The sequence below is a fragment of the Hylaeus anthracinus genome, unplaced genomic scaffold, assembly GCF_026225885.1.
Source record: "Hylaeus anthracinus isolate JK02 unplaced genomic scaffold, UHH_iyHylAnth1.0_haploid 12001, whole genome shotgun sequence".
NCBI lineage: Eukaryota > Metazoa > Arthropoda > Insecta > Hymenoptera > Colletidae > Hylaeus > Hylaeus anthracinus.
Window position 1 is genome coordinate 4,688,115 of NW_026534348.1, and position 27,531 is coordinate 4,715,645.

The 27,531-nt window shown below is 41.6% G+C and overlaps 7 protein-coding genes across 11 annotated transcripts in view; 3 read left to right on the forward strand and 4 right to left on the reverse strand.

Moving 5' to 3' along the window:
• Positions 1-7,142: 7,142 nt before the first annotated feature.
• LOC128891005 (calcium and integrin-binding family member 3) lies at positions 7,143-8,265 on the reverse strand. Of its 2 annotated transcripts, none has more exons than XM_054150126.1 (4): positions 8,132-8,265; positions 7,951-8,071; positions 7,703-7,877; positions 7,143-7,418 (listed from the first exon to the last, which is right to left on the reverse strand). In XM_054150126.1, exons 1-4 carry the CDS (start codon positions 8,215-8,217, stop codon positions 7,201-7,203), a joined length of 600 nt encoding a protein of 199 aa, XP_054006101.1. In that variant the 5' UTR covers positions 8,218-8,265; the 3' UTR covers positions 7,143-7,200. The 2 variants fall into 2 exon arrangements, with proteins under 2 accessions (XP_054006101.1, XP_054006102.1); XM_054150127.1 differs by having other exon boundaries at positions 7,305-7,418; positions 7,608-7,877.
• Positions 8,266-8,584: 319 nt separating this feature from the next.
• On the reverse strand, positions 8,585-10,902 carry LOC128890990 (protein misato). The gene is made up of 6 exons (XM_054150088.1): positions 10,764-10,902; positions 10,467-10,686; positions 10,315-10,395; positions 9,783-10,223; positions 8,891-9,692; positions 8,585-8,800 (listed from the first exon to the last, which is right to left on the reverse strand). Exons 2-6 carry the CDS (start codon positions 10,542-10,544, stop codon positions 8,595-8,597), a joined length of 1,608 nt encoding a protein of 535 aa, XP_054006063.1. The 5' UTR covers positions 10,545-10,686; positions 10,764-10,902; the 3' UTR covers positions 8,585-8,594.
• On the forward strand, positions 10,859-12,895 carry LOC128891000 (decapping and exoribonuclease protein). Its single transcript, XM_054150114.1, has 6 exons — positions 10,859-10,999; positions 11,129-11,504; positions 11,654-11,877; positions 11,975-12,360; positions 12,437-12,718; positions 12,762-12,895. Exons 2-5 carry the CDS (start codon positions 11,206-11,208, stop codon positions 12,659-12,661), a joined length of 1,134 nt encoding a protein of 377 aa, XP_054006089.1. The 5' UTR covers positions 10,859-10,999; positions 11,129-11,205; the 3' UTR covers positions 12,662-12,718; positions 12,762-12,895.
• A 161-nt stretch (positions 12,896-13,056) lies between these two features.
• Positions 13,057-15,355, reverse strand: LOC128890996 (p53 and DNA damage-regulated protein 1). Of its 3 annotated transcripts, none has more exons than XM_054150101.1 (3): positions 15,129-15,355; positions 13,311-13,539; positions 13,057-13,235 (listed from the first exon to the last, which is right to left on the reverse strand). In XM_054150101.1, exons 2-3 carry the CDS (start codon positions 13,537-13,539, stop codon positions 13,066-13,068), a joined length of 399 nt encoding a protein of 132 aa, XP_054006076.1. In that variant the 5' UTR covers positions 15,129-15,355; the 3' UTR covers positions 13,057-13,065. The 3 variants fall into 3 exon arrangements, 2 of the variants coding, with proteins under 2 accessions (XP_054006076.1, XP_054006077.1); XM_054150102.1 differs by lacking the exon at positions 15,129-15,355 and adding an exon at positions 13,647-13,789; XR_008460732.1 differs by lacking the exons at positions 13,057-13,235; positions 15,129-15,355 and adding an exon at positions 13,647-15,122 and having other exon boundaries at positions 13,399-13,539.
• Positions 15,356-15,485: 130 nt separating this feature from the next.
• On the forward strand, positions 15,486-16,560 carry LOC128891008 (mitochondrial import inner membrane translocase subunit Tim10). Its single transcript, XM_054150129.1, has 2 exons — positions 15,486-15,653; positions 15,864-16,560. Exon 2 carries the CDS (start codon positions 16,039-16,041, stop codon positions 16,321-16,323), a length of 285 nt encoding a protein of 94 aa, XP_054006104.1. The 5' UTR covers positions 15,486-15,653; positions 15,864-16,038; the 3' UTR covers positions 16,324-16,560.
• A 166-nt stretch (positions 16,561-16,726) lies between these two features.
• On the reverse strand, positions 16,727-19,180 carry LOC128890993 (regulator of chromosome condensation). Of its 2 annotated transcripts, XM_054150097.1 has the most exons (6): positions 18,983-19,179; positions 18,792-18,875; positions 18,093-18,466; positions 17,638-18,004; positions 17,278-17,550; positions 16,727-17,203 (listed from the first exon to the last, which is right to left on the reverse strand). In XM_054150097.1, coding segments are annotated over exons 1-6 (1,293 nt in total). In that variant the 5' UTR covers positions 18,984-19,179; the 3' UTR covers positions 16,727-17,009. The 2 variants fall into 2 exon arrangements, with proteins under 2 accessions (XP_054006072.1, XP_054006071.1); XM_054150096.1 differs by having other exon boundaries at positions 18,792-19,180.
• Positions 19,181-21,403: 2,223 nt separating this feature from the next.
• LOC128890981 (kin of IRRE-like protein 2) overlaps positions 21,404-27,531 on the forward strand; it is a 141,464-nt gene continuing 135,336 nt past the window's right edge. The window contains exon 1 of the mRNA XM_054150071.1: positions 21,404-21,601. Within this exon, the coding sequence (XP_054006046.1) occupies positions 21,544-21,601 (58 nt within the window). The 5' untranslated portion in view covers positions 21,404-21,543. The remainder of the gene's footprint in view (positions 21,602-27,531) is intronic.

Here is a 27,531-nt window from a genome sequence, read left to right on the forward strand (position 1 = left end):
GTCCGTCCCTCTTTCTCCATTTTTCTGCTTGCACTTCGTGCAACGCCGCGCAAACCATCTCCGCGGCCGTTACGAGACTTAAGGGATCTTCCACTCTGAAACTTTCAATTTTTTACCCGTACCCTATGGATGATAACTTTCTCGAACTCGACACTGATCTGTTTGTATATGCTTCAAGGAAATGCACGCCTTTGGTCGTGTAGGAATATTGATTTATCGTGGAAATATGTTGCACTAGCAAACCTCGCTTTCGACTACAGAAAAGTAGCACAATTTCACGCAAAAACGGGTTGAATGTTTAAAAAGAAAAATAAGTAGTCGAGGTACTCCGGTAGTAAATATTGGATAGTTTACCTCTGATTGCGCCGGATCTCGCCAATTTTTCGAATGTCTATGTAATAATTTCGAAACGTTTTTCTCTATTTTTCAAATGCAAGTCTTCAAGCAAGTGCAAGGGAACAGGGATCAATTTTTTTTTTCTAGAATAGGAGACCCCCTTAAAGGTGCTGTCCGCGATGAGAGGCGATCGCTGCGGGTTTCTCGAAGCTATTTGCAGACGGATTTTTTTCGCTCGAACAGGTATTCCGACCGATAGCCGGTAAAACCGCTCGGGAGTTGAAAATAAAGGGTGCCGCGATCGATCGACGCTTGCTGCTCAGGGCTGACATAATTCGAGGAATCGCGCGCGATTATACGCTCGCTCGACGTCTCTCTTGTTAACCGTTGAACGAAAGTTCAAATTGTTCTCTCAATTGAAATTATTTTTACTTCCCAGTCTTTAGCCTTAGGAAACAAAAATGTAATTTTCATCAAGGGTCGAGAGAGAGAGAGCCAGCTCTTCCCCTTCGTTCTTTCCCGCGCCCCGAACAATGGATCGCGAGAAACGGGTTATCCAGGAGAGAGCTATTTCGCTGGCGCTATCTTTAGGCGCGACAGATCCTTTTCGGGGAATACAATACCTTCGTTGATCGCGAGCGAGTCGGCTTCGCGGTCGAAAGAGCCGCGATTAAATCGCCGCCATCTACCGTCACCCGAGACTGTTCGCGATGCCTCGTTAAATCGGCACGACTGTCCCATTCTTCTTACGGGGGCCCCCGGTAGTTTTCAGTTATTCACCAGCGGCCATCGTAATTGGACGGAACAATTAAAAAAACGCCGCTCGCCGCTCGATTTGCGCGAACAGCGATCGAGGAACGCGATCCGAAATATCCTCACATTTTTTCGTTCGATGGCGGCTACGGTGACTCGAAACCGGGGGATTTTCCATTGCGTAGCGCCAGGTACCAGATTAACCGGTGTCTTGCGTTAGAAGGTTGTCGACCTTTCTAAATTCACGGACAGGAGCATCGTTTCACTTGGAAGAACCAGCACCGGTTGCCTCGACACGGGAATCCCAGGGCTCCATCGATCGTCGGTGATCGAAATTCGAGGGATCGTCGCTTATCGTCTTTCTTATCGGAATTTCAGGACAAAATTTTACACTCCAGCCTAGAATGTTTTTTCTTAGAACCCTGATTAACTTTAAAAACTTGCGAAAACCACTGTCGAACGCTTACAGGTTTAAATTCTCCTAATTTAGTGGAAAGCAGAACCCGGCGCGATAATACCAAGACGAGGCATTAACGAGACGAAGTTTTCGCGAAAGAGCATCGATCATTGTCTGCTGGTAACGGACGTGGTGGACGTTCTCCGACGGTATCGTCGTCATAATGTCACAGCATTTGCAATTATTCGGTGCAATAGATCCGTTGCCTTCCGAAGTACTCGCTGGACGGATAATTCATTGCCTTCGAGTCGGGCTCTGGATTATCGGGACAACGAGCGGCAACGTTAACCAGTTGCTCGTTTCGTAACCGTAGAGAGCAAACGCTCGGCAATTTACATCGGTAACAATATCCAGAGGCTGTCGTGGAGATTCAGGAACTTTCCAGCGACCCGCCGATCGGATCGCGAGCTTTCGTGCGTGCACGCTTCTCGTAGTCGAGAAACAAATTGCGATGGAATCATAGTCTTCGATTAGATTTATCAACGATAGTCACGAAGTTGTACTTGAACAGCGTGACGACGGTCGAGGACGGAAACAAGGTGGTCGAACTTGGATATAACGTTTTATCGAAATCCCTTGTAACTCGTGAACGAAGAAGATGAACAATTGACAAAAAAGAGGGGACAAGCCACACCGGGCATCTCGAAAGACCGTGTGTGTGCGTTCCTTTGGCCACAGGGTCCCCATCCTCGAGCTAAACGATCAAACCGACGCCTCGCGTGTTTGCAGTTTGTTTATTGATACCAAGGATCGTGAGTTATTGTGTAAATAATTGGCACGGCTGTCTACGCTTGTCACGCTTGCTTACGAGGCAAGGCGAACTGCCAAACGATCGCAGCCTTCTCAGAAAGAAGAACGAAAAGGGGACTACGGTCCCATCGCTGAAATTCGAAGGAATTCACGAATGGTGTGTCCCGCGTACTCTTACCTTTTTATTTGTCGCTGTTGTCGTAAGTTCATGCTTCACTCGATGACTAAGAGTTAGTTCATCCAAAATATGTTTCTCTATAAAAATTTCTTCGGAATTTAACTTTTGGAACCTTCCTCTCCTCCATCAACCCATGATTATATACCATCGATGAAATGATTTCTGAAAAATACGTACGTATAAAAATTGACAAACGTTCCGAATAGATCGTCGTACGTTGATTTTATTCGTCATCTATCATTCGAACGAACGTTTTCTCTGGTGCCGCGTGTCTCTTATTTGCACCGTGGAGTGACGTAACGCGAAATCGTTTCTGCAATTAGCGAGGCAAATTTTGTTCGTGTCCGGTTTCTCTTCTTTCTGTCCGTTCCCGTCCGTTTCGAGTCGGTGGAAGCCACGTTTATTTGCCGAAAATGTGGAAACCGCCTGATATTCCACGGACGATACGCGGGGCTTTCGAATGCACGGAACGTTCGTGGAATAAATTTAGGTGGTACTCGAGCGGAAAGCTGATCTACCGGCCCCACGACCAGTTGCGAAACTTCTTTGAGTAGCGTCGCAGAGTTTTATTCGGACTGGCCTGTACCGGTTCGGAGTTTCGAACTTTGAATAAACAGCAACATTGAATCGACCGACGTGATTCAACGTAATTTCTAAAATATTGGCGGTTCGTAGTTTGTTGCAAGTTTGTTGAACGGTATAGTCCATGGACTCCATTTTGTTTTATTTCTCGATACCAGCTAACGCTGAATAAAATACAAATAAAAATGTTTGGATAATCAAACGATCAAATGTAAAGACTACTCGGTATGGAAACGAACGACGAGAAGTGATCCGGAGTGGAAAGGATTGGGAAACGTTGCTCGGGAGGCGCGTAGATCTTGAACGCGTCTTCTTCGAGCAGCATCTCGGCATCGTGAATGGACAGCCGCATAGTTCGCGGCCACTTTTATTGCCTTCTTGCCCATACGGAGAGATAATCGTGCCGGCGAAGTTGCAATTACCTTCGACGGTTGCGACAGATCAAGATAGACTCGCAATAATACGCGCGGCTCCTATCTGGCTGCCTAATCGCACGTTCAAACGCATAAATCGCGTTCGTTTTACCAGAGATAGATCACGCTTCGTTTCCCCGAGTCTAGGCAATAAAACGATATTGACTTGTCTCCCCACCGCCCTCCCCCCCCCCCCTCACCCACCCCACCCCCTCTTTGGCTCGTGGACATCGAAAATCATGGAACAGCAGGTACTTGAGGGGGACGTCAAAAAAACGGCGCTTCTCCCGGATTACAAATCTCACGGCGAAGATACCCAGGAGATAGCGAAAGAATATTCGAGCACCCCAATGGGGCCCATTAGGATCCAAAGGTAGTTGGGCCAGTCCTCTATCTGGCTCTCCTTCTTTCTCTCTCGTTCCCGATGGATTCATGGTAGAGGAGGCGGGGGATGGTCGGCCGGTCAAGCCACATTCCGTTGGCCAACCGGCTCCTTGGAACCCTTCCTCCCCCTCTTTGGTAGACGGTTCTCTCTATATACAAGCTCTCGCCTCCTTATGAACCACTACGATATGTGCCCACAAGACCGCCAATATTATTTCGACTAGACAGTGGTCGACGCAACCTTGTCAGAGAGCGATGCGTAGGTATCCGCTTTCCACCTTTGCTGCTCCCAATCAACCTCGAAGGCCCGGCTCAACCTCGACGCGTCTAATGCGCGCGTTACCGCGTTCCCGTAGTCTCTGTAATTGTCACGGAACACGAGCAATAGCTTTTTCCACCGTGGAAAACGTTTACTCTCGTTCCCGCAGTCGAGCCTGATAAAGCGATACATTTTTCGAATCATTCTTCGTACCGAGGAATTTCATCCAGTCGAGCAGGCCCTCTCGAATTCTTCGAATCGCGATCCTTCGGATTTTAAGATCCACTTGACCCCTTCCGTCATCTTCGTTGTTTCCACATTCATGTTTTGGAGTAGCTCTTCGGAATAATGAAATTTCGTATGGTACAACGCAACATTCCATGGTCGAATAACCAACTAGTCGTTGATTTCATTCGTCCAACGAATGAGGTGGACAAGGCAGAGCTTCTCGAGGTGACTTTGCGTGGTACGAGAATCTCGCGTTATCTTGCGGCAACAAAGGGCCGTTGCGATCGACGAGAGCCGTTTCGCGCGGTTTTTCGCGTAGCTCTCGTTACAACGCGCCGTTACAAATCACCGTCGGCGACAGTTTGGCCTTCGTTCGATCGCATTTGCATCGAATTACATTTTTCCACGCGATCCGTGAAAAAGAATTTTTAAGCGACTCCCTGCCGATCGAACGGTACTCGGCCGGAGAGCTCGACTTCTTCGCGATTCGCGTTGAATCTGAATACCGGCTTCGCCGAACAACGTATCGGACAGAAGAAAGATGGAAGACTCGCGTCCGGTTTCGGTCGGTTCAAGATCCCGACGCGTGTTTCAAACGGTTTTTTTCAATCGTTACGCGAACGATTTACGTTACCGGTGTCGATGCGTGTTCTCGGCTGCGGGCGACACCGGCTTTTACGACGCGCGAACGAAAACAACAAGAAACGAAAAGTTGGAAGGAAATGAAATACGACAACCCCTTGTCCCTTGTCTAATTCTCATTCATAGAAATACATAAATAAACAAATTTCGCTCGATACCTGGCATCCGTTCGGTTCGGAAACGGAAAGAACGAAATGAATAAACGTTGTCGAGGAACCGTACGATTTTCGCTCGCGTGCACGGAGCGTTTACGAATATACCGATTCGTTGGAGCCATTGAAATACTTTGAGTCAATGATGTCGCTGCGTGATCGTGGGGTCGAGGTCCGAGGCCCCGAAGGAAGGTTCTAGAGATCTCCCGCGAGAGAACTCGCCCACGTAGGGTGCAGTAAAAGTTAGGTTCAAATCTGCCCTCCGCCAACCGCCTCCGCTATCATCCTCTGGCCAGCCTCCCCCTCTTTCGTGACTCCTTAACTTCTCCTTCGTCTTCTTCATCTTCTTCCTCCTGCTGTTCCTTCTGGTCGCTGCCACCCGCGATCTTTGCCTTCTCATTCCCCTTTTCTCCGACTCCTCGTCCCGGGATCCCTTCCTCCCTCAGAGACCTCGCGGTTCCTCCACACGGACTCGTCGGGGACGAGCCGATCCGCGTCGCGTCGCGTCGACGGGGCTCCAAGAATGCACGGGATACCTCGGCATGGAAGGTGGTTGGTTGGTCGGTTAGCCGTGATCGCTAAGGGGGAGACTCGCGAGAGCGGTGATCCTCGCCGCCACAGCGGAGAGGGGCACAGAGGGTGTCGACGGAGGACCCAGGAGGCAAGGGGGCTTCCTCGGACCCCGAGGGCCCTCTGGACGGACCCGGCAAGAGGAACGGGCTGGGATACGAGCGGGGAAGAGAGAAGGATGAGAAGTGACCGGATGGCCTTGGTCCCAAGACTCGGTTAGTTACCGCGCGGCCGACTATAACTGGTCGAGCTCCGTAACACAGGGCGGTATCTCCGATTTCGACCGCTTTTTAAGACGACCGGACCCATGACACCGAGCTAACATCGCAACCGAACGGTCGAGAGGGACTATACAACTTCCAAAAGGACGATACCCGCGAATCCCGTCGACCACCACCCGCTCCTCATTCCAATTCACCCCAAACTAGGGTTGCTAACCATTCTTCTTTTTTCAAATGGACGAACCTTCTTTCGGCTCCGACCGTTTCATTTTTTTGAGTTTGGAAAGGACGCTACGTGTCCTTACTCGATTAATTCTTTAGGGTTAGATGGCCTGGAAAATCTCCCGCACCTTAGTTTTTCACTCGATTCGATGCGGAACAGTGCGAAGCTGAAGTATTGGGTTGTCCGGAATGTCCGTGCCGATTTCTGATAGGTGGTGCAGGTCTGAATATGTCGAAATGGCTGAAAACAAATAACATCCCTTAAAAGGTGGAAAGGTTGCGGAGCAAAATAGTATCTATGTAATTCAATAAATGTACATATAAATAAATGTATATTACAGTTCAAATGTGCCTTTGAAGTTTTCTTAAAAATTGGCACGAACTTTCTGGACAACCTAATACTTCTCTGCTTCGTTTACAGCAACGCTGCTCAACCTTAGAGAATCTCTCGTTTTCGTCGATTTTCTATCGCGCGTGAAATTGATTTATGCGCGTTGGCAAAAGTCACGAAATCATCTTGGAGATTATTTCGGGTCGCGGGAGATTCTTGTCCCGGAGCGAAAACGAATGGCCTGGTTATTTAGCCGGCATTGCTCGTTATTGCTCAACAGGGGCAACTTATGGGGCCGTGCAAGAAAGTGTATATCTGCGACTCGTTGGAAACTATATGGTAGCGCTTCACTAAGCGCGTACAGATTCGCGTAGCTAATAATTATCCGTCGTGAGTTTGCGAAACTTGTTGTTGGCGGTACTTGTACCGTGAGGAATCAACGATGTACGAACTATTCTTTCCGAACGGCGAGTTGTCTAGCTATGCGAGCGACCGCTTTCGAATTCGTAGGTCAAGAAGCTGTTGTAAGGTCGGACGCCTCTGTTACCTTTCACGCGTAGTCCGGAAATGCTCTTCGACGCCAACTTTCGGTTAATAATTGCATTATACTCTTAAAACTATAAAGCATCGTTCAGTCTAAGAGTAAGGTAAACACGAGCAATGAAAATAGGTAGACTTATTTTTTACATCGACTGCCAGTTGATTTTTATTAGATCAGAGGATTAGATCCGTATGTGAAAAGTAGCCATGAAATCCGAGGCTCTCGTGATGACGTGTTCGAACTCCAGGTACGATAGGACGCCGTCGCCGTCGATGTCGCTTTCCTCTAGGACTTTACGACACACGGTGGCCACCTCGTCGGCGTTCAAACCATCTTGAACCAGCTGGCGACAGGTGTGTTCCAAATCGCTCAACCCTAATACTCCATCCTCGTCGAAGTCTATTCGCAGAAAAATAGAGAAGATTAGCGTCGAAACCGACGACACGGAGAAGTGAACGCTATGGTCGATTCGTGTGTAGCGTAAAAAAAAAAAAGTAATAATCCGTCGCGTTGTGAGAAAATCAATAATCGTTCCGCGGTAAATAGTTCTCGTGCAACGCGAATGCCGTGTCTGGACGCCGTATGTACTTCTCGTCCCGTAGAACGGCTATAGGTAGAACGAGGTCGACCTCGAAGCTCTCTCACGATCCGTCCGCCTGTCTGGTTCACGTGGTGGTCCGTACCGTAAATCTTAAAGGCGTAAAAGACCTTCAGGTCCCGCGGAGCCTGCTCCGAAAAAACCGACATCATCTCAAGGAACTCCTCGAAGCAGATCCCTTCAACGTCCGTCGTCGACGACTGTCCTGTATTCCGACGTTTCGCGAACACCTCCGACATGCGTTGCCTGAAGGGATTCTCCTGAAACATCGCGATTCAATGTCGAGGAAGCGTTCGCGTCGTGAATCTTACGCGACAATATTAACCCAAGAACCTTCAATTCTGGTATACGAGTCAAACATGATAAGGGTATACGAATCGTCGATGCTTGCTGAGGTGTCATGGATCGTGGAACCACCCCAGGGTCTCCCATTTCACGGAAACGTTTAAATATTCTGTAAAAATATCGACGTACACGCTACAAAACGAAACCATCTACGATTACGTGTAAATACCTTAAGATCTCTTTGCGCGTGAAAAAGGTGCAATCCTGATAATCCTCCAATTGTTCTTCGGTAAACGTGGCCACCTTGTTTCCCATTTCAATTCGATAACGAATACTCCGATAATTCCGATACTCCAGTTCGATAACGAGCAACCGACAATCGTCGTCCACGCACAGGCATCGAATACAGGTGTTTCGTTTACGAGTTGAACTTTACAACTGAGTTTTCGCACCCCCGATGTCCAACGCGAAATCTAATAATAAAAGGGTGTGTCGCGGCCGCTCCCGCCTTCAGAAACGCTCCAGTTAGGAATTTACGAGAAAATTCGAATTCGTTCTTGCTCGCTCTTCCTGCTTACAAGTAAAGTAGGAAGCAAAAAGGAATCGAAACAATTTGTTGTATTAATAAAAATGAATGTATTACAGTAAGCGGTAATCTTTCGAGTAATTAACTTAACATCGTTTAGGAACAGTTAAGAGTAGTCTTCGTAATTCTCTTTACAATCGAGCAGGTGGTTCAGACATTCTTTAAACTCGTCGTCTTCCAAACCAGAGTTGGTAAACGCGTGGAATTTGTTTATATTTCTTATCCTGCTCACTTGGTTGTGCAAAGATTCGTACATCGTCGAAAGGCTGCGTCCATTGTGTAAACCAGCCATAACAGGAACAGATTTGACGTCTGAAAATAAAAATTAATAAAAAGAAATATCGAGGAAATGGTATTTTTCGGAGAGTATACAATTGATAGAAATGTATTTCAATGATGCACCTGTTCCTACAGGCCAGCCAATAATGTCTCCATTCTCGGTAATGTTGTTATTGAAAATGTTTGGATATGGTTCTTTTATCTTCAATGCCGACGAAATTGTAGATAAATAGGTTGGCGATGCGTGACAATTGCAGCTGAAATAAAGCATCATCATCTCGTGCACGGTGGAACATCTGTACGCAGCCTTTGAAATCTGTTTCGTTGCCTGAGATAACGGTCGTTTTAATCTATCTTCGGGAACTCCTCGTAATCCTATGCTTTGCATATTTCTATCCATTGTTATATCACAACTTGGGGTTAAGCTTGTCCATAATGTTCCCGTAAACTCGTCCAATACATCGATTAAATCCATTTTTGCCGCCATTGGGAATGGCAAAGATAAACTCGTTGCCACTGCTTTTCGGCCCAATGTATTTAAATCCGCGCACAAATCGGATAACACAACGTTTGGATACTCTTTACGTCTATATCTCATGGTTAATGTATCCAAAGCAGTTGCTAGAAGCGCACTACTGTGATAATTTAATTCGGAATTGTATGTTAAATGATCGAATATTCGTAAATCCCCTGTAGGCAAGACTGTTTGTTTACAACAGAGTGGACTGAACAACGAAGAATACTCTCCTATGTGTTGCCAACACAGAGCTGTGTTAAGAACTTTAATCTGATCGGATGTGGAAGGTTCAGTCTTCTTACTGTCCATACATGGAAACGACAGTATACTTTTTCCATACTCATCTTTTAAATGTTGTATACACGATGCTCCAAGTCCAGCAAAACCATCCACAGAATCTAGTATTACCTACATTTTGATATATTATAATTATTAGGAAATAATATATAGACAATTTATATAAATCAAAATAGTAAAGTAAAGTAATCAAATGCACACCTGGAAACCTTGCATCTGATCGCACTCCTCTACATAAGTTCTTATTCTTTCTGAAAAATCTTCTGAAAATTGTTCCGTATTCCACAGACATTTCCCATAAGTGAAAACATCGAATGGACTTGTTGTACTCTCGTGTGTATACTGTTTAATTACATTTAACGTTCTGGGATGAAATCTGGGCAATAGATAATCTACCCATGAGTTAACCTTATCTTCTAAATTGAAAGTTGTTTCTGAAGTTTCAGAGGGATCATCCAAACTTTTAATGAACGACGTTGGAACAACTGTCTCTTCATTTGTGACTTCCACTTTATTGTCATCCCATAGGGGTTGTGTTTCATTGTGCTTTGAACTCTCATACAAAGTACCTTCTTCTTTCAAATATCCCAGCACTCCTTTTAAATCTACAATTAACAATCTGGGTGTATAAGTAACTTGTTTCTGTAAAACCAAAATTTAACTGTAGATAACAGAAAATCACAAATGTCATTCTATTATCTAAAATTTATATTATCTCTATAATTATACATACCTTCAAATTCTCTCCTTCTCTGTACAAAACATCATGATTTATTTCAGATGGGTTATGGGGATCGTATGAAAAATTAGATTCCTGAAAGTGGAAGAAAGAAATAAATTACCATAATATGTTTCAATAATTTTTTATAAGTTATTATTAAATACCTGCAGATTCCACCAATGAGTACCAATAAAATTGGAGTAATAACCAAATTGAATAGTTAATATTTCTCGCGATGTCATCCTTTTTTAATGGTGAATTATAAACTTCCGTAAAATGACTACTGTTAGTACAAATTTAAACTGTAAACTACATGTGTGTTAGACACATGTATTTGTTTTGTCCTGTGTAATCATCACTTTTATGGTAGATTCGAACCAACTTCTAAAACAGTACAATGCGTATATTATAAAAATTGAAAACTTCAAATAATACAAAAATTGGTAATAAAGAACAGTAACCTGATAGTACTTGACTAATGTTTATGTTACAAATGTTTTCAACGTATTTTATCCACTGCTGACACAATACCGTGGATTTTGTTAACGCTAGATGGCGTTGAAGACGAAGTGAATCAAAGGGACTTCCCAGGACTTTCCTATGGATTCGACACATATGTACACAGAAATGTACAAAGTGTAGCATTGCACCTAGTATGCATATCCGTGAACATTGTGCAGAATTCAATTGGAACAAGGTATTTTTCAATTCATGGTACAATTATTTAGTTATCTGTTTCTTTCAGATATTATATTAAAAATAACACATATAATGTGTCACAATCCGACATGAAGGATAATATAATTATAGCAATTGCTTTTTCCAGTGATAAGCAGTAATAGATAACACTAAAACCTACAGTATAATCAAGTATAATTATACAAAAAACAAAAGCCCTTTATAATGTATACAAAATTTAAAATAAACGATTTAACAGGACCAGCTAAACATTTTGCCAAACCACAGATCGTTGGTCATTATAGTATCAACGGTGTAAGAGAATATTGTAATGATTTATCACAATTGAAGTATTACATAAAACCGTTGGATCCTGATAATGTCTATTTTGATCTTGACGATAATCATAATACGATATACAAACCAGAAAACGAAGATTCTAAGTTAGATAATTTATTACGATGGATGTCAGAAAATTTCGATCAACTTAAAAGACAAGATTCCAACAATGAAAATGATCGCTGGTTAGTTATAAACATCTTTAGAGATTACCATTAAACAATTTAATCGAAATTTTAAGTCACTAAAAAAAATAATCTAAATTTATATAGAACAACCGTTGATAAATTTTTGTACAATATTTTTAACCTTTGCGATACGTTTTATGTACTAGGTTAGAACCCGAAATTGTTTGCTTTCGCGGTTTGTTAAAAATTCTGATGATTACACCATACCATAAAGAAGATGGGTGGATTATATGCGCTTCAAAATTTAAGGGGACAATATATTTATGCGCCTTTGATACTGATAAAAAAAAACAGAGAATTTTAAAAGAACCTGCTCATATAAAACAATGGTCTTCATGGGGATACAAATTTGAACAGTATTTGTTATCAGGTTATAAATTATAACAAAATTATTATAAGATACAATTAATAAATGTTTTTTATTTTTATCAAACTAAAAAATGATTTAAATTTGTTCCTTTCATTAGGTAAACCTTCTACAAATCCAGATTTATCTCTCCCTTTAAATCAAAATGAAGAATTTTGTTGTGTATTCAAGTCCAAGCTGAGGGAAACAGTTTTACTTTATGGGGCTGAAATTGATGGTATTTGTTTCCAACAACAAATAGAAGATATATTAATAGGAAAAGATGTTGAATTAATAGAATTAAAAACTGTGACTCATAGAGCTTTTAACAGCAAGGGTGATATGCTTCCTGTCAAAGGAGGCTACAGAGCACCTAGAACTCTACAATGGTGGTGTCAGTGCTACTTAGTAGATATAAAAAGGATTACATGTGGTCATAGAAATGATGATGGTATTGTTACCAAGATAAAGGAATATAACCTCAGGCAATTAGCATCTGATTCAAGAGTAATTTGTATTTGAAGTACAATTTATACAATCTAAGTACAGATTTCAGAAGTTATCTTCATTACTTTTCATACAGGATTCATGGAGCCATGAAATATGCAGAAATTTTTGTGATCAGTTTCTACAGAAAGTAAAAACGATCGTTACCGAGGACTACGAGAAATGTCTCTATAAATTTACATATGAACCAAGAATTGACAGCATTATAGTTCACAAGATAAAACCTGATCCTAACTTTGAATACACTTTTTTACATTCGTGGTATATCGATAAAGCGAAGCGACATTTTGAAAACCGTTAAGGTACCTTTACATTATTTTATTTTAATTACGTTATCGTTTAACTTAAAAAAAAAAATGTCGAATCAATAACCTCCTCCTTTTTGAAGTCGATTAAAAAAGAAATATATGTCGGATTCAGTAACCTCCTTTATCCCTTCCAATATTTAATGCAACTGTAAACAAAACATTGTAAATGTATGAATAATTTTAATGTATACATTTTTATAAAACTAATTCGATAATAATAAAACAATGTTTTATCATTTATATTATCTGATGTAAGCCTGATATCTACTTGAAAATGAATTTCATTATATTACAAAGGCATTATATATATATTTAATATAATTATATTATACATACTCATAAATATATATATTTGTATAAAATACAAATATATTACATATTATATTATTATATATATTTAAGAGCTTTGACCTAATACTTGGTTTATTGCAGACATTTCTTTATATGACATGGCTTGTAACATTAAACCTGGAACAGGTGGATTAAATTCCAAATCTCGTAGTTCATTCACTTTAATTTTTAAATTACTCCTCAACTTATTGATTTCAATATCACATTCTCTTTGATCTGAAATGCAATAACAAATTTTAAGTTAAATATAACGCATTTAAAAACAAATTATCCATGGAAGAAGCAAACAACCTTTTACAAGTAATTCTTCTGCAGTTTTGGATGGCATTTTAAGCAACAATGGTCCAACAGTTACCCAAGTTTTCTTGCATTTTTCTTTCTGTAGTGCCCTCATTCCAACTCTATCATTGTTTCTTCTCTTGTCTAAGGCAACTATTTCCTGGCGATCTGTCAGTATCTCCCCTGCTTTTTCTTCTACCTGTTGCAAATGTTTTAATAACATCTGTTGATCATCCTTCATCTATAACAAAAAATGTAATTGACACTATGAATATTGCTTCATTGAAAAATAATTTTTACATAATTGTAGTAAAGTATGTAAAATATGAAAATGAACACATGACTTACACATTTAAAATAAGTAGTGAATGTAAAAATTATTTCATTAAGTTTCAACAAGAAACTTAAATATTAGCTTACAAAAATGCTGAACTTTAAGATAAAGCAATGCGTAATGATCTTTCTTTTGTAACTTCTCTATTCAACAATTTTTCTCTGTCTTTCTTTTTAAGGTATTTTTGCTTGGGTATTGTAAGATTACTAACTGCTGTAGTATCTCCAGGTTTGAAGTGAGTTACTCTGTATCCATTTCCACTTGGCTGACCTATTCCTTTTCTATCAATTTTTAGACATGTTTTTATAGGGTATTTCATTCCTTTCCCTGAAGGACCAAGACCACATTCTTCATCCCATCCAGTACTTAAAAGCATTTGATAACCTTTATTTTGTTTTGATATTCCATACATAGCGTTTGATAGTTTTGGTTTTGTATTGAAAATATGAAGGGTAGATGTCTCATGTTTCTTCCAAGATGTTTCATAAAAATAAACTTTGCAAATCTCACAGTAAAAACCTGTACCTTCTTCCAACTGTTCTCTTGCACTATTATTATTTTTATGTATGATTCCAATGTGATTTGTCAAAGGTTCTATTAGTTCTGATCTTGTCTGCAACACACCATCATTATTCATTCCTGACTTATCAACATTTATTTCTGCTGAAATTTTATTAGTTTTAGATTCTGTTTTCTTTTTGAGTAAAGCAACTATGTTTAAATAATTTTTTTTTAAAGCCAGTTGTGCAGCAGTAAGACCAGATTTTTCTCTAGCTTTTTTGTTGGCTCCAAGATTCAATAAAAATTTGATAATATCTAAGTGGCCACAATAAGCAGCCGACATTAAAGGAGTCCAACCAAAGTCATCTGTTAAATTAACATTTTCTTGTGTTGCGTGTTTCAGTAAAAATTTTAAATCCTTTTGTTCCACTGCTTTTAATATGGAATTAATTGTCACCTGTTCCTCGGAGATTTGATTCTTTTTTACTTTCTCATTCGAAAAGATCGATCTCGACGTTACATTGTTTCGAGTAACAAGTGTCCTAGGTTTGCAATACTTATGTTTCTCAAGTTGCAAATTCACGTTACTCTCTTGACTTACAACCTCTTCGTAAGCCTCTTTGGCTTCATTGCCTTGAAATCCTAATCGATGTTCTTTTATTTCCGATGATATGTTCGGAACGTCGGAAGATTCTCGAACGAACGTTTTCCACATCATGTCGTTATTATAGGTGAAAAAATTGCTTTGTTTAAACATGTTTCTACTTTTACTTTGCATACAAATTTTCAGTGATTTATGTGAAATTATATTTTCGTAATGCAAATTAAACAGGCTGTCATCTAATTAGAAGAATCATTTGTTTTAAGATTTTTGTATATTTTCCTTTCAGCATGACAGATTTTTAAACACTAATATATCATTAATGTTAAGAAACGAAACGAAGAAGCCACATTTCACGAAAGGCTACTGATTTTTAATGCAATGTAACAATTACCTTTGTAGCAATGCAGTTTTATCGTCTCGACATCACTCGTGTTACGCAGACGTTACGATTAAAATACGTATCATGTGAAGTGTTCGACTCATTGCCAGTTTCACTGGTTGTAAACCTATAAAATCCAAAATTCGTTAGGTTTTTTTAAAATGAAATAAATGTATGAAGGTTTCCTTACATATTAAATAATCGTAATACATTGCTTTAAAATTCTACAAATGCATATTAAAATTAGAAATCTTTTACTTTAGTTGTTCAGCTTTAATTTTTATCAAGTTACTGCTACTTTAAACACACTTCACTTCCCTATCTTCAGCATCGTTCATTCATGTCCGATCTATCCAATGAGCTAACTGGAGCTAACTGAAAGAGGTTACAAACTCCTAAGGTCACATGGTCGCATCGTTATACGTTGAATGTGCAGGTATACAAATGTTTTTCGTTCGTAATATAGAAATCTCTTGTAATTTGATTTAAAAAACAATGAATTTTCCAACTGTAACAAAGATAGGAATAGGATGGTAGGTATGTAGAGTTAAACCATTTACGATTACTAGTTTTCGTATCATTTCTTTGCGGTTAACTTTTTATATAAAAATATCTATGCGAGTAATTTTTGTATGAAAGTAAATAAGGTCTTCGTTTCTTTATTTGTTTATCGTTTTGTTACGTTTTCACCTACTTTAAACGTGATACAACTATTGGTTCTTACTTATACAACGATTGTTTTTGCAGGACTATAACTGCCGCTGCAGGAATATATTGTTTTGTACTTTCCAAGAGAAATATTGATGCAAAAAGATATGAAAATATGAAGACGAGACAACGTATTCGTGATGCTACTATTGTGGAATAAAATATCTGTCTGAAGACTTTAATATTCTAAAATAATAAGCAATTAGACTAAAACATGGCTGGGGTACCTCAACTTGGTGAAGATCAATTAAAATTAGTAGAGAATCTAGAAATAGAAATGATGTCTGATATGTATAATCGTATGACATCTGCATGTCATAGAAAATGTATTCCACCAAAGTACATCGAAGCAGAATTAACTAAGGGGGAATCAATATGCCTTGATCGTTGTATCGCAAAATATCTGAGTGTCCATGAGCGTATTGGGAAGAAGCTCACCCAAATTTCTATGCAAGAAGATAGCTTTTTAAAAGGCAAAGTTGCAGAACAACAAAAATGAAGTATCATTTTGTTAAGAAAAAAGTTAATATAAATTTCATCCTTGTGCATTTAATAGTTTTCTTTCTTCGGGCAATTTATAATCACGAAAGAAATTATTAGCAATTTGATGCCATTATAAATGTTATTATCTTAGTCATAAATTATTTCTGTAGTTTATATGAATTAGAATAAATTGTAATAAAATTATTCTGTATTTAGCTGTATAGTTATAAATAAAATGTTTTTTTAAGCATTATTATTGATAAGTTTAAGATAGCGATAATTTAACGTATACTTTTTTCTCTGGCTGCATATGTGAAAGAATTAATCGAGTTATTAATTTGTTCACATAGCGTACAAAGCCATCTCTAAAATCGCGGCTTCTCAGCTAGTGGTAAAACAAAATAATGAACGCAAACAAGTATAAACAAACAAACCAATATATTTTTAAACAAAATATAATTCACATGTAGAAAAATGTTTATTTATATATTAATCATTACAAGCACAATGATTTAATTTCTGTAGCACAAGAAATTATGTACAGATTGAAGTATCTTGTATGAATGTCAAAATTACAGTATAACATGAAAAATATCTTTAATTACACTTTCTCCTTTAAGTCGAGTTTTTTTGCAAATTTTCTTTTTTTCGTTGTCCAAATTCCTATCACATAGAGATTTTTTTTAAGTTTAGTGAAGTATTTTATTTGTCAGCAGTTTCGTCTTTTCCTGCACGAGTTATTGCTAGTGCTATCGTATGTTGACCTCCACCCGACACCCGTACTATTGTTTTGCCTTCCAGTTGTTTTCCTTTGACTAGTACAGGTTCTTCGACGTCTTCTTCTTCTCCTGTACCTAGTTGTGCACTCGTTCCCATACCCCACGAATATAAATCTCCTGTGTAATTCAAGGCATTTATTTAATTTATTACGAGACAAAGTATAAATTATAGAATAGTAGTAGAAAATTACCCGACTCGGTAACCGCGAAGGATTGAGCGCTTCCCGCCGCAACGTCAACACATTTAAAGGAACTTAAAGCAGGAACTGCTGTTAATTGCTTTGCATCTACGCAGTTAGGTCCAAGTCCGAGGCGACCGTATTCTTTACGACCTAAAACGAATACCTTGCCAGAATCATCCAGGGCAATAGTATGATGTTGTCCACTACCGATATGTCTCCAAATTTTTCCACTAAAGCTTTTTGATATTTGAGGATAGAACTGAGTCACTGGATCTTCTAAGCCTAAAATTTTATGTCGTTTAATCCGTACTTATCCGTTTTATCGTTTATACCGTGCTTAGTATTTTATGAATATTTCCGTGTACTTACCAATTTGATAATAATTATTTAAACCAAATACATATATATTTCCAGTGTGGTTTTCTTTAGCAAATGTACAGTATGTTCCAGCCCAGATATCATCGAATCCTAATTTTTGCGTAATTTTAAATTGAACTAAATCTGGGGATAACATCGGACCCATGCCGCGACGGGTATTTCTATTAGCTGCTCTCGGAGCTATTCGTCCTAATTGACCTTGTTCCGCGCAACCACATGTATACACGTGTCCATTTTCGTTAAGTAATACTAAATGGTCAGCACCAGATGCTATTTTGATTACTTTAATGTTAGGTAGCATTTCTATTGGGAATCGTTCGTTTCCTTTCATTGTTAAACCCATAGTACCATGGGAATCCTTGAAAACATATTTAACTCTGACATAATTTTCTTTCTTAGATCTAAAAGTATTTAATGGGTAAATTTTTAAAGCAGTAAAAGTATACCCTGAAAGAGCCCCATGCAAAAACTCTCCCATCTTCTAAGAGGGCAGCGCTATGGGAGTCTCCAGCCGTCACCTGAACGACTTTGGCTGGCAGATCGACAGGACCTGGTTTAGTTTCAGAACCCTCCACAGATGTATCTCGTCCCAATGCTCCTTCATCATTACATCCAAATGTTAATATTTCTCCTGTTTTCCTCAAGCATACATTATGCATGCCACCAGCTGCTATGGCTATGATATCTTGATATCCAGAAATTGTTGCTGGACGCGTTTTCTCAACAATCTCCTCTCCCAAACCAAGTTGTCCCACATCGCCTTGTCCAAATACCAACAATACGCCGCCAGTTGCAGACTGTCGCAAGTCAGGTGTCGTAACTAAACATTAAACGGAAAAATTGCATGAAAACGTTTATCTGCGTTCACGAAAAGATGACAGACATTACGTTTACGATTTCGTGGAATTAAACTAAAATATACGTTTACGATTTCGTGGAATTAAACTAAAATATACAGAGAACATGCTTTCAATTATTAATCAACGGGAAACAATAAACGAATCGATCGTAGAGTCGTAACGTATCCATGTGCATCGTGGTCTTTCAATAAAACTCGTCTAAATTATTTCCCATTGTTTAAGCGTCAAAATGTATTATGAAATTAAACGGAGAAAATGTTTAACGTTAACGAAACAAATACTCACTTTGTTTTTTCTTAATTTGCTTCGGTTCCCGTGGACCTTTCGATGAAACTACAGCAGACCGTTTTGTTGCTTTCCTTGGCGGCACTGAAACCATACCGAGGTTATGTTTAGAAATGCCCGTGTAAAACCGTTTTTATGACTGCAACGTACGAACGATCAATTGTTTCTGATATCGTCGTTCGCGTACGTACTGATTTTTCTACGTAATTTTCACAGAATTGGAGTATACAGCGCCTTGCAGTCAGAATGTCAGTTGGCGCCAAAAAGTTGCAATGCTGTTAAGGTCTAGCGACTGTTGCGCAACTCGCTAGAGGCGCTAACGTCCGATTTACACGGAAAACTTTCGTCACGTTTATATCTTCAGCTTGTTTTCAACTGTAGACCCGCGCTTCCGACTTACAAAACGTGATCCTCGTAACGGAAATTCCATCCCTTCTCGTTCCGTGACACCAGTGTATTTTCAAATACAGACAACCGTTGAATTCAACGAATGATATCTACAAAGTAAACAGAAGTTTACGAAATATTACGACCGTTAAAGTTCAAGCTACAGTTAAACATTAGGATTGTACCGAGACAGTTTGAAGAAACTTTGGTTATGCGTGGAATAGTTTCAAATATTCGCTTCTATCGTTACACGACTATGTGATTTTATTCGGCGTGTCCAACACCAATACATGTTAGTCAAGTCGAAGTAGGAATTAAACCAAATTGACTTCAAGTCAGGTAACTTTAATTACTTGAACTTGACTCTACTTTGATCCGACACATTTTTTATTCAATTCGATACAGGGAACACATCGAGTTCTAGACAATATAATTTTTTTGTTCTATTCTAACCATAACAATATTTCATAAAGAGAATTTGAATGTTAACGCTCTTATGCTTTCAGTGGCACGTTTCAATCCGGTTTCTTACGGTACGGCATTGAACTTTCGGTCGACGTTCGTGCGAATCGATTATTTTTATAGTATCCGTTACAGAAGACCGCGAAACAATCTACTTCGATGACGAGACAATATAACGCATCATTAGAAATATTCAATCTCAAAATAATCGACGAATAAACATTTTACATTATCGACCAGTTAATAAGAGAGTTTACTATTATATCTTTTATCGCCGAAGAGATTTCATCTTTCGAGCTATACCGAATCTAAGTTTGCGTTAGTTTGATAGATTTTAATAACGCTCAAGCGATCGCAGTGTAGCTCGGTGTGCGATAATACATAAATAAGGGAGAACCCTCGAACGATGAGTTTTAACTAAGGAACTTCAGACGTTGCGGTTTAATATCCGCGTGTTTCCACGAGTAAATTATTTATCGCGCGTGATTCGATACCGAAGGCTAGCAATTTCCATATTTCTCAGAGAAATTTTATTTCGTATGTTAAACTATTGTGGATTTAAAAAAAAGAAAGAAAATTGTTTGTTTACTTCAATAAAGCGTGCGCAACTTGATACTGGAAAACGTAGATACAATACACTTTCGTCCGACCATTCGATACTCTACAAATGAAAATTCGAAAACATAACCTTAATCTCAGAGCTCTTTCACACGACGATACGCGTATGCAGGATACCGATGGTACACATAATGTTATGGAAGCGTTCAGACGGCGATTCTCGCGAGATACAGTATCGCGATACTGATTTTCATTGAAATAGATGCGAGCATTCGCACGACGCTGCGCGGTATCGTCGAATTCGTTCACCTTCCTCATGAAAAAAATTTTAGACGTCCGATAATAATTGATGAATTTACATGAATCGTTACAAAGTTCTTCGAATAAAATATGAAAAGCTCCCTTCTCTTCTCTTATATTTTCTCTGAACTTGTTCTCCTTTTAGTAGCTTTTTTATGTAGAAACCAAATGGATAAAGCTTCAATCTCATTCATTATTTCAGAAAAGTTTTCACTAACTAAGAACGCGTGTTTCTCAAACGAGAAGATACGTTTAACTGAAAAACAAATGATCAACACCGAGCTATGAAATTAGTTGGATACAGTATCGCACAAGTATCTTGCTAGCAGATGCGTATCGCATACGCGTATCGTCGTGTGAAAGAGCTCTTATCCTCTGTACTCGTTCCAAAGTACCGTATCAATCGACAAATCGTCCCGAGCGTTAGTTTCGAAGGTGCAACCGCTTCCACCGTCACCGAGTTCGCACCCCTCCACCTCCGTGGTCGCGTTGTCGAAGACACGTGCTTTTCCACGGCGTCGCGAGTTATTCGTAGCGATAAATTCATTGGCCTTTCGACGAAGCGGCGCGTGGCCGCGATCTACGCTAAATCGCAAATTAGTGCGCGGGCGGAGGTGGTACAGGGGATCCTGTCGGGGTTGGTGCCTTCTGGATGACGATATGCACGGGTGAGAGTATGCGGGAGGGGAGGGGGTTGGACCAGAGAGGGCTGGCCGGTTATCAGAGAGTCAGATAGCTCGGCGCGCGCTAGTCGAAGCCGAGACTTCGTCCGCGCAACTTCTCGTCGTTTCTGTCCGCCGAACGTTTCCGATACGCGCCGATCTATCGCGCTGCCCCGTTCGGTTTTCAATTACGACGCGAACCGAACACGCGGAATAAACGTTGGTTCGTTGGAGAAGGGACCCTCTTTCGATACTTACGCGTGTTTGTGTTTTTTTTTTTTTTTGCAACCAGCATCGACGAAAGGACAGCGGAAAATCGCGAAGGACTGGACGGCCGAAGACATCCACGGTGGGAACAGCGGTTCATGTAGAACCCAGGAATCATGACGAGAGCGCGCCGATGCCGATTTCTTCCGCTCCTCGTGCACATCCTGATTGGCGGTAAGCTTCACAAAATCACTTTCAACGAGCGGAACAAAACTTTTGCGCGGGAAAGTTTCGTACTGGAGAAAGAGATTTTTACTTTCTCTGTTCGCGTATTCAACATTCAGCGTTGGTTCGTATCTCGAGAAACTCGAAATAAAATATTAGAGCTAAGCAAAAGGTGGAGCAGTTTCTAACCCATCTAACACCTAAGAGTTAAATCCTCTTCGCATCGTTCGTCGAGTATGACTTGTTGAGTCACCGTGTTAAATCTTTGCCGCGTTCTCGGCGTCTTGGTAGCATCGTCACGGTCGGTACCAGCTGTCCGCGAACCGGATGCTAATCGAATCGTATAGATCCGATCGCGCAACAACGAACCCTTCTTGCGTTCCCTCAATCAGGCTGAGTGGTTTCACGGATGCGCGAGCGATCCGCCGCATCGTCCCAGCACGTGCTTTTAAGAAACACAATACTATTGTCAGAGGCCATTCACCGGTGAAGAAAGCCGAGGGATTCTACGCGTTCTCCTGCGATTTCCAAATCTCGCAGAGTTTCCTTCGTGCTTCCCTTTCGGTTTGTAGAAGCCAATCCAACACGATATCGGGAATTTTCGAGCCCTTTGCCTTCCCTCACGGCGAGTTCTTTTATCCCGGACCTATCGCCGCTTGTTCTTTCTCGATTCCTCGCGGCCCTGCGATTCTCGAAGGCGTTTGTTCCGTTTGAATGTCGGGAAAAGGGCCGCGGGACACCGTGTAAATACGTGTTTCGTGTTTTCTTTGCTCGCGCCGGGCGATGGGTTAACGCGGTCACGTACGCGGAGCCAGCGAAAATAGAAAGAAGCCAGGAAAAACGGAACTTTTGCTATCAATCATCGTTGTTTCGAGAGGATCCATTCATCCGTTTCTGATAAAATTCCAGCTATGGAAACGGAAGCGCGAGCGAACGTGTGCGCCGGACGCGAGCAGAATTAGTTACAAAAAGTCCAACGAGCTTTTCGAGCCACTGTCCGTTTTATCGGAACGGAACGAACATTTTCCGAGATCCTCGATGGCTGGCTCGTTGTCTCTGTTAGAGAGAAGTATGGTATATGGTTTAGGAATTTTCTTGGAGAAGAAGGACGAGTTAACCCTTCGAGGCACGCGATTTACAATAAAAATAAAACACAATTCGCACATTAGTTACACTTACTCAGGTGTAAAGAATAACTCGGGTCATCCTGTATAGCGACGTGGGAAAATTCGCGTTTCGAACGGGTTAGGATGCCAATTGCGCGAAGGAAAATGCAGGAAATAACGGCAGCCATAGGTAGAGAAATTCAGGCAGCAGGCTAAAGGCGAACGCGCAATCGGTCGGGAACGCGGACAAAGGGCGTAGCGACGGGGAAACAAAGGCCGACGAAAAAGAATGAAAAAAAGATAAATAAATCCGCAACCCAGTTTTCTCGTGATCAATCATCCCGCCGATATTTCGAAGGAACGTCCGCCGATGGAAAATCCGCAGGGCGAACGCGTTCCCTTGGAATCCGATAATCGTCTCGAGAAGCTCGCCTCCGTTTCGCGAAATTGTGCTCCGTCGAGAAGAACGTTCTCGCATTAACGAAACTTGGAGGATCCGCGATTATTGCGGTCCGTTCGTCGGCGGGGAGGAAACAGACGGAAAGTTGGCAAGTTTGTTCGAGCGCCGCCGTGAATTCTCCAAGATTTTTCTTGAATACGAAACGACGCGCGTTTATTCCGTTCGTCGGGATCGTGCACGGATAAAAATTCCCTCGCGCCTCGAACGGGTCCACTATGTAGACTGCGAAGAAATGCTGGGACTAATTATCAAATTTTGTCCGTACTAGAATAAATAAGTGTAACGATCGTTGCGCGATGTTGAAAGTCCATCGACGTCGTAGAGCCGCGGCAGCGTAGACGGATGTCTGACCAACGCGGTCAACACGTATCAAAAACAGTATTTAATTAGTTCGCAGATTCGTCGCTTTGATTTTCGACAAAGCGGCTGAATTTGCACTCGCTCGTCGGCGCAGACGCGGAAACTGCAGCGCTGTTTATCAATTAGCCACGATGGCCGCGCATATGTGCCCGGTATATGCGTTTGCATACCGTTGAAAAGTCTTTGAACGCGTCTGCCACGGCACACACTCGCGAATCGATGTTGCGCGATCCCCTTTAGCACGATGTATCACTGCTTTTTCGACGGATCGACACAGGGGTTGATCAACCCTTTGCGCTACGCTTGTTCTTGCAGTTTGTTCTCGGTTAATCTCTGATTTCGTTTGCTCTTGTTTCACCGGGGCTGTTCTATCTCGAAGCGTGATTTTTCACCTCAACTTCACCTCCTCCTAATATTTTTGAATACGGATAGATTAAGCATTGTTTTCTCGATTTAATCCGGAAGACGTTCTTCGTCCAACGAATTCCATCTCGCGACATTACCAACGATAAATCTGTTTTCCGAGTCGCGGAGGTCTTCGCCAACCCCCGCATGCTAAGTTTACGCGGCAATGGCGTGAATAGCGTTAAAACGTCTCGTTATCGATTTCGTTGCCATCCGTAGATAATATTTACATTTGCATGTACCTTTCGACGACGGTATTTGCGCGAGATAGACGGCCAAGGAAATGTATTTGACGAGTATCTGCACGGAGAAGGAAGGGAGCTACGCGCCGCGGTGGTGCATGTCGCTGGAAGCGCAAGATCGAGGACTCGATTAATATCGAGGACGTACTTCGCGGCTTAGGGATCGGATTACTCGTTCGAAGGGATCTTTCAGGGAAAGAAGGCGGCGTTTCGCGAGAGAGGAAGAAACAAACGGTGGAAAGAAGAAGGGAAGGAACAGCGATCAGCCATTCCCACCTCGAGGACCCGCTGAATATGCATGAAACAATCGCATATCTTATGCAATTAGCCGAGGCAAATCTTTTCCCGTTCTTTCGTCTCCACCTTTTTTTCTTTAGCTTTTTTTTTTTCCAACCGGTTTCCCGTCCTTGATCCCCCGTTTCCCTCGTCTCGTCCTTGGTCGACCAGCGCCGGAAAACTTGGCTCTAATCAGAACGCGTTTGCGATTTTGCGCGACCAAGCGGCGCCGATGCAAATTTCATTTTGAATCGCGCTGACACCGGTCCGGTTCGTCGACCGATAAACTCGCGCTGGTTCGATCGCTTCCCGTCGTGTTTTCTTTTGCCGGGGAAATCGACGGGATGCGCAAGAACATTCCGTGTTTCTCGTTTTTATTAGATCTCCCGACTAGTTCGACGTAATAGAAAAGTATTCGACGAGCATCGCGAATAACAACAAGTCACGGTTCGCCGATCCCTATTCCAAATCACAGCTAAGAAAATTGAGTTAAATCGAATGAAATACCGAGGGAGCTGTGCGACAACATCGCCAGCTTCCACGGATCTATTTTTCGCGAGCTCTTCCGCAGCCTGTCGATGGGTTGATTTTCCCCAAGGATGCCGACGGTTTCGCCGGTCTTTCGACGCGAAGACTACGTCCGAGATTTAAAGGAAACAGAAGAAGCGGGCCTCGGGCACGGTTGGAGTGCCGGCAGAGTCGTTTAAATATTAACCAGACTCCCACCGTGCTTTAATGTCTTTCATCGGTGCCGGAGAAACCGCTCGCGCCGCGAAAACACGTTCCGTTGACTCGGCAAACATTTTCTTCGCGGTTCTCCACCGATACCTAGCTGCCACGGGTTCCGAATGCTTTCGTATTTTCTCGGGGATCCGTTCTTTTTGTCGAAAAAGTACTCCTCCTCCCTCTTGGCGCGGTAAAAGAGCACTCCGTGACTCCGCGACCCGTGTGTTCTCAGAAAACATCCACCGTCCACGCTTGTGTGCGCGTTCGCGCTCGTGTACCTACGTGTCGCTCGTTCGATTGAGTCCAAGTTGTTTTTACGTCCCGTTGCTCCTCCTAACGAACGTTCTCCCGTGCACTCATATCCTAAAAAGGAATCTTGAACGTCGTCTTCGAATATCGGTATTTCCAGCGGGCGAAAAGAGTATTTGCTCACCTAATTTTCTTGTAAATAACTCCCTATCAGTGTCGGACAAACGTTGCTAGGAATAACGGATGAAAAAACGAATGAATTCGATTAGTACATTTATTTATTCGTGGAAATCGAACGTTCGTCGTCTCGGTAAAGAGGAACTTTAGCCGATTTTTCCTTCGCAGCTTCAACGGTCTCAAATCTTGTTCCTTTTAATGCAGATTTTACCTTTGGAAACAGACGTCGTAATAACATGTAACGAATCGCGGTTTATAATATAGTATATCGAAGGTGATAATAAGCAACACCACACCTGTCATTTAATTTAGACAATTGTCTTCAATAGACATAGAGGGTACGAATACTCATGGGACTGACTGTATGTATTACCGTAACAGCTATGGTTGTATAGTTAATCACTTTAAATAAATACAAGGTACAAGGTACTGGAGAGAAGGGCAAAGAGTTTGCCCTTTCCAGGACGCAATGTTTTCGATGTCCGATTGGTTCTGGAAGCTCTCGACCGCTTAATTGCTTCGTAACAAAGCTTTAGGGGGGCGGGATGCGTTACAGTAGACTCCGTATTTCTCCGAACAGCGCGAACGTTCCTTTTCCTGGAAATTTACGTGGTCCGCGGGACAGATGGGCGAAACTCGCGAGGTCCATCCAACCGTGCGTGGAAAGTCAGTCACCTTTGTGCGCCAATTCTACCGTTAACGAGCATTAACTCTCGCAGGACGAAATGTGGGTCGGAAGTTAGCCGCAAAGTGGTGAAACTACGCGGACGAGAAGTGAGGAACCGCAAAGCGGAGTTAGGCTCGGTTTTGAACTAGCTTTAATCCCCGAGTTCCAAGTCCAGTTCGGCTATATGTATAGTTTAGCTCCGAGTCTTTGGATCCGCGGTGAAACCGCGCGGCGCCGAGATTATTACTTCTTTGTCCCTCCGTTTTCGTTTCGCTGTGCTCTTCTGGAGCCCTCGCTTCTGAAATCTAGTCTGTGGTGGCTCGTTTCGTTAGATGCGTAGCGGAGCTCTTCGTTCTCTCGAATAATTGACGACGGAGAGACTAGATTTGTAATGCGAAAAGCGACGAAAATTGCGTCGCGTCGTTTTGAATCCAGTTAGTTGTTAGCGAGTCGTTTAGCGAGAACCGTGAGTCGAAACGAATTTGTGTGCTTTTTCCTATCCTTTTCTTTTTTTTTCTCCGATAAACATATTTTAACATGTTTCATCATTTCTTTCCTACATTATTTCCTACAGTAATCTATAAGTATGTAATTCCTCGTGAAAATAGAGTGCTTCGATTGAGATGTTTGAAATAACCGCGAGTCGACACCGTTTTCCTCATTCGACAAAAGAATATACGTACACGCGGTACATAAAGCGTAACGAATGCAGAGTGCAAACTAACATGGGTAACGTTACACAGAGTATTTGTTTCCCTCGTTGCCACGTGAAATTGTTGGGATAATCGAGGTTTTACCGTATTTCGTTGCGCGAATCGCGGAGGTTCCTATGGTTCTCTGGTGTCTGACGGCGGGAAAACTTTTAACGGACACGGAAAACACGCGGGAAAGCGATTATTCCGATTAAATGTGTCCGCGCACGTGGCTCGTTAGCGCGTTCGCTTACATACGCGCGTTTCCGTGGATGCGTGTTCACTGGAATTCCCATTGGCGTGTTTTTTTTTATCCGCCAGACAATGCTTCGATACCGAAACCAATTTTCTAGATTTTCCGAGACATTTTCGCCGCAGCGTTCCCTCTCTAAACGCCGCGCTCGTTCGCATCTCTGGGGAGTCGTTTCTCCGCTACCATTCGCACGCTCGTATCGCAGCAAACTTCTTCGAATATAAAGAAGAAATCGGGAGGATCTCGAGTAGTTATTCGACTCCAAATCGATGCCTGTCTGTATTCGAGATTAGTACAAAAGCCGACAAGATTCATCGCGAGCGAAA

Bases quoted from the DNA above. Each gene is read 5' to 3' on its own strand.
- LOC128891008 (XM_054150129.1), top strand. From the start codon at position 16,039: ATGGCTGGGGTACCTCAACTTGGTGAAGATCAATTAAAATTAGTAGAG.
- LOC128891000 (XM_054150114.1), top strand. From the start codon at position 11,206: ATGTATACAAAATTTAAAATAAACGATTTAACAGGACCAGCTAAACAT. The intron at 11,505-11,653 runs GTTAGTTATAAA...TTTATGTACTAG, and splicing joins AACAATGAAAATGATCGCTG to GTTAGAACCCGAAATTGTTT. The intron at 11,878-11,974 runs GTTATAAATTAT...TCCTTTCATTAG, and splicing joins TGAACAGTATTTGTTATCAG to GTAAACCTTCTACAAATCCA.
- LOC128890996 (XM_054150101.1), bottom strand. From the start codon at position 13,539: ATGAAGGATGATCAACAGATGTTATTAAAACATTTGCAACAGGTAGAA. The intron at 13,236-13,310 runs GTTGTTTGCTTC...ATTGCATTTCAG, and splicing joins AGAAGAATTACTTGTAAAAG to ATCAAAGAGAATGTGATATT.
- LOC128891005 (XM_054150126.1), bottom strand. From the start codon at position 8,217: ATGGGAAACAAGGTGGCCACGTTTACCGAAGAACAATTGGAGGATTAT. The intron at 7,878-7,950 runs GTTCTTGGGTTA...GCGATGTTTCAG, and splicing joins CTCGTATACCAGAATTGAAG to GAGAATCCCTTCAGGCAACG. The intron at 7,419-7,702 runs GTACGGACCACC...TTCTGCGAATAG, and splicing joins TTACGCCTTTAAGATTTACG to ACTTCGACGAGGATGGAGTA.
- LOC128890990 (XM_054150088.1), bottom strand. From the start codon at position 10,544: ATGACATCGCGAGAAATATTAACTATTCAATTTGGTTATTACTCCAAT. The intron at 10,396-10,466 runs GTATTTAATAAT...TTCCACTTTCAG, and splicing joins CTCATTGGTGGAATCTGCAG to GAATCTAATTTTTCATACGA. The intron at 10,224-10,314 runs GTATGTATAATT...TTGGTTTTACAG, and splicing joins GAGAAGGAGAGAATTTGAAG to AAACAAGTTACTTATACACC.
- LOC128890993 (XM_054150096.1), bottom strand. From the start codon at position 18,885: ATGGTTTCAGTGCCGCCAAGGAAAGCAACAAAACGGTCTGCTGTAGTT. The intron at 18,467-18,791 runs GTGAGTATTTGT...TTTAATGTTTAG, and splicing joins GCAAATTAAGAAAAAACAAA to TTACGACACCTGACTTGCGA. The intron at 18,005-18,092 runs GTATACTTTTAC...TATGTTTTCAAG, and splicing joins TTGCATGGGGCTCTTTCAGG to GATTCCCATGGTACTATGGG.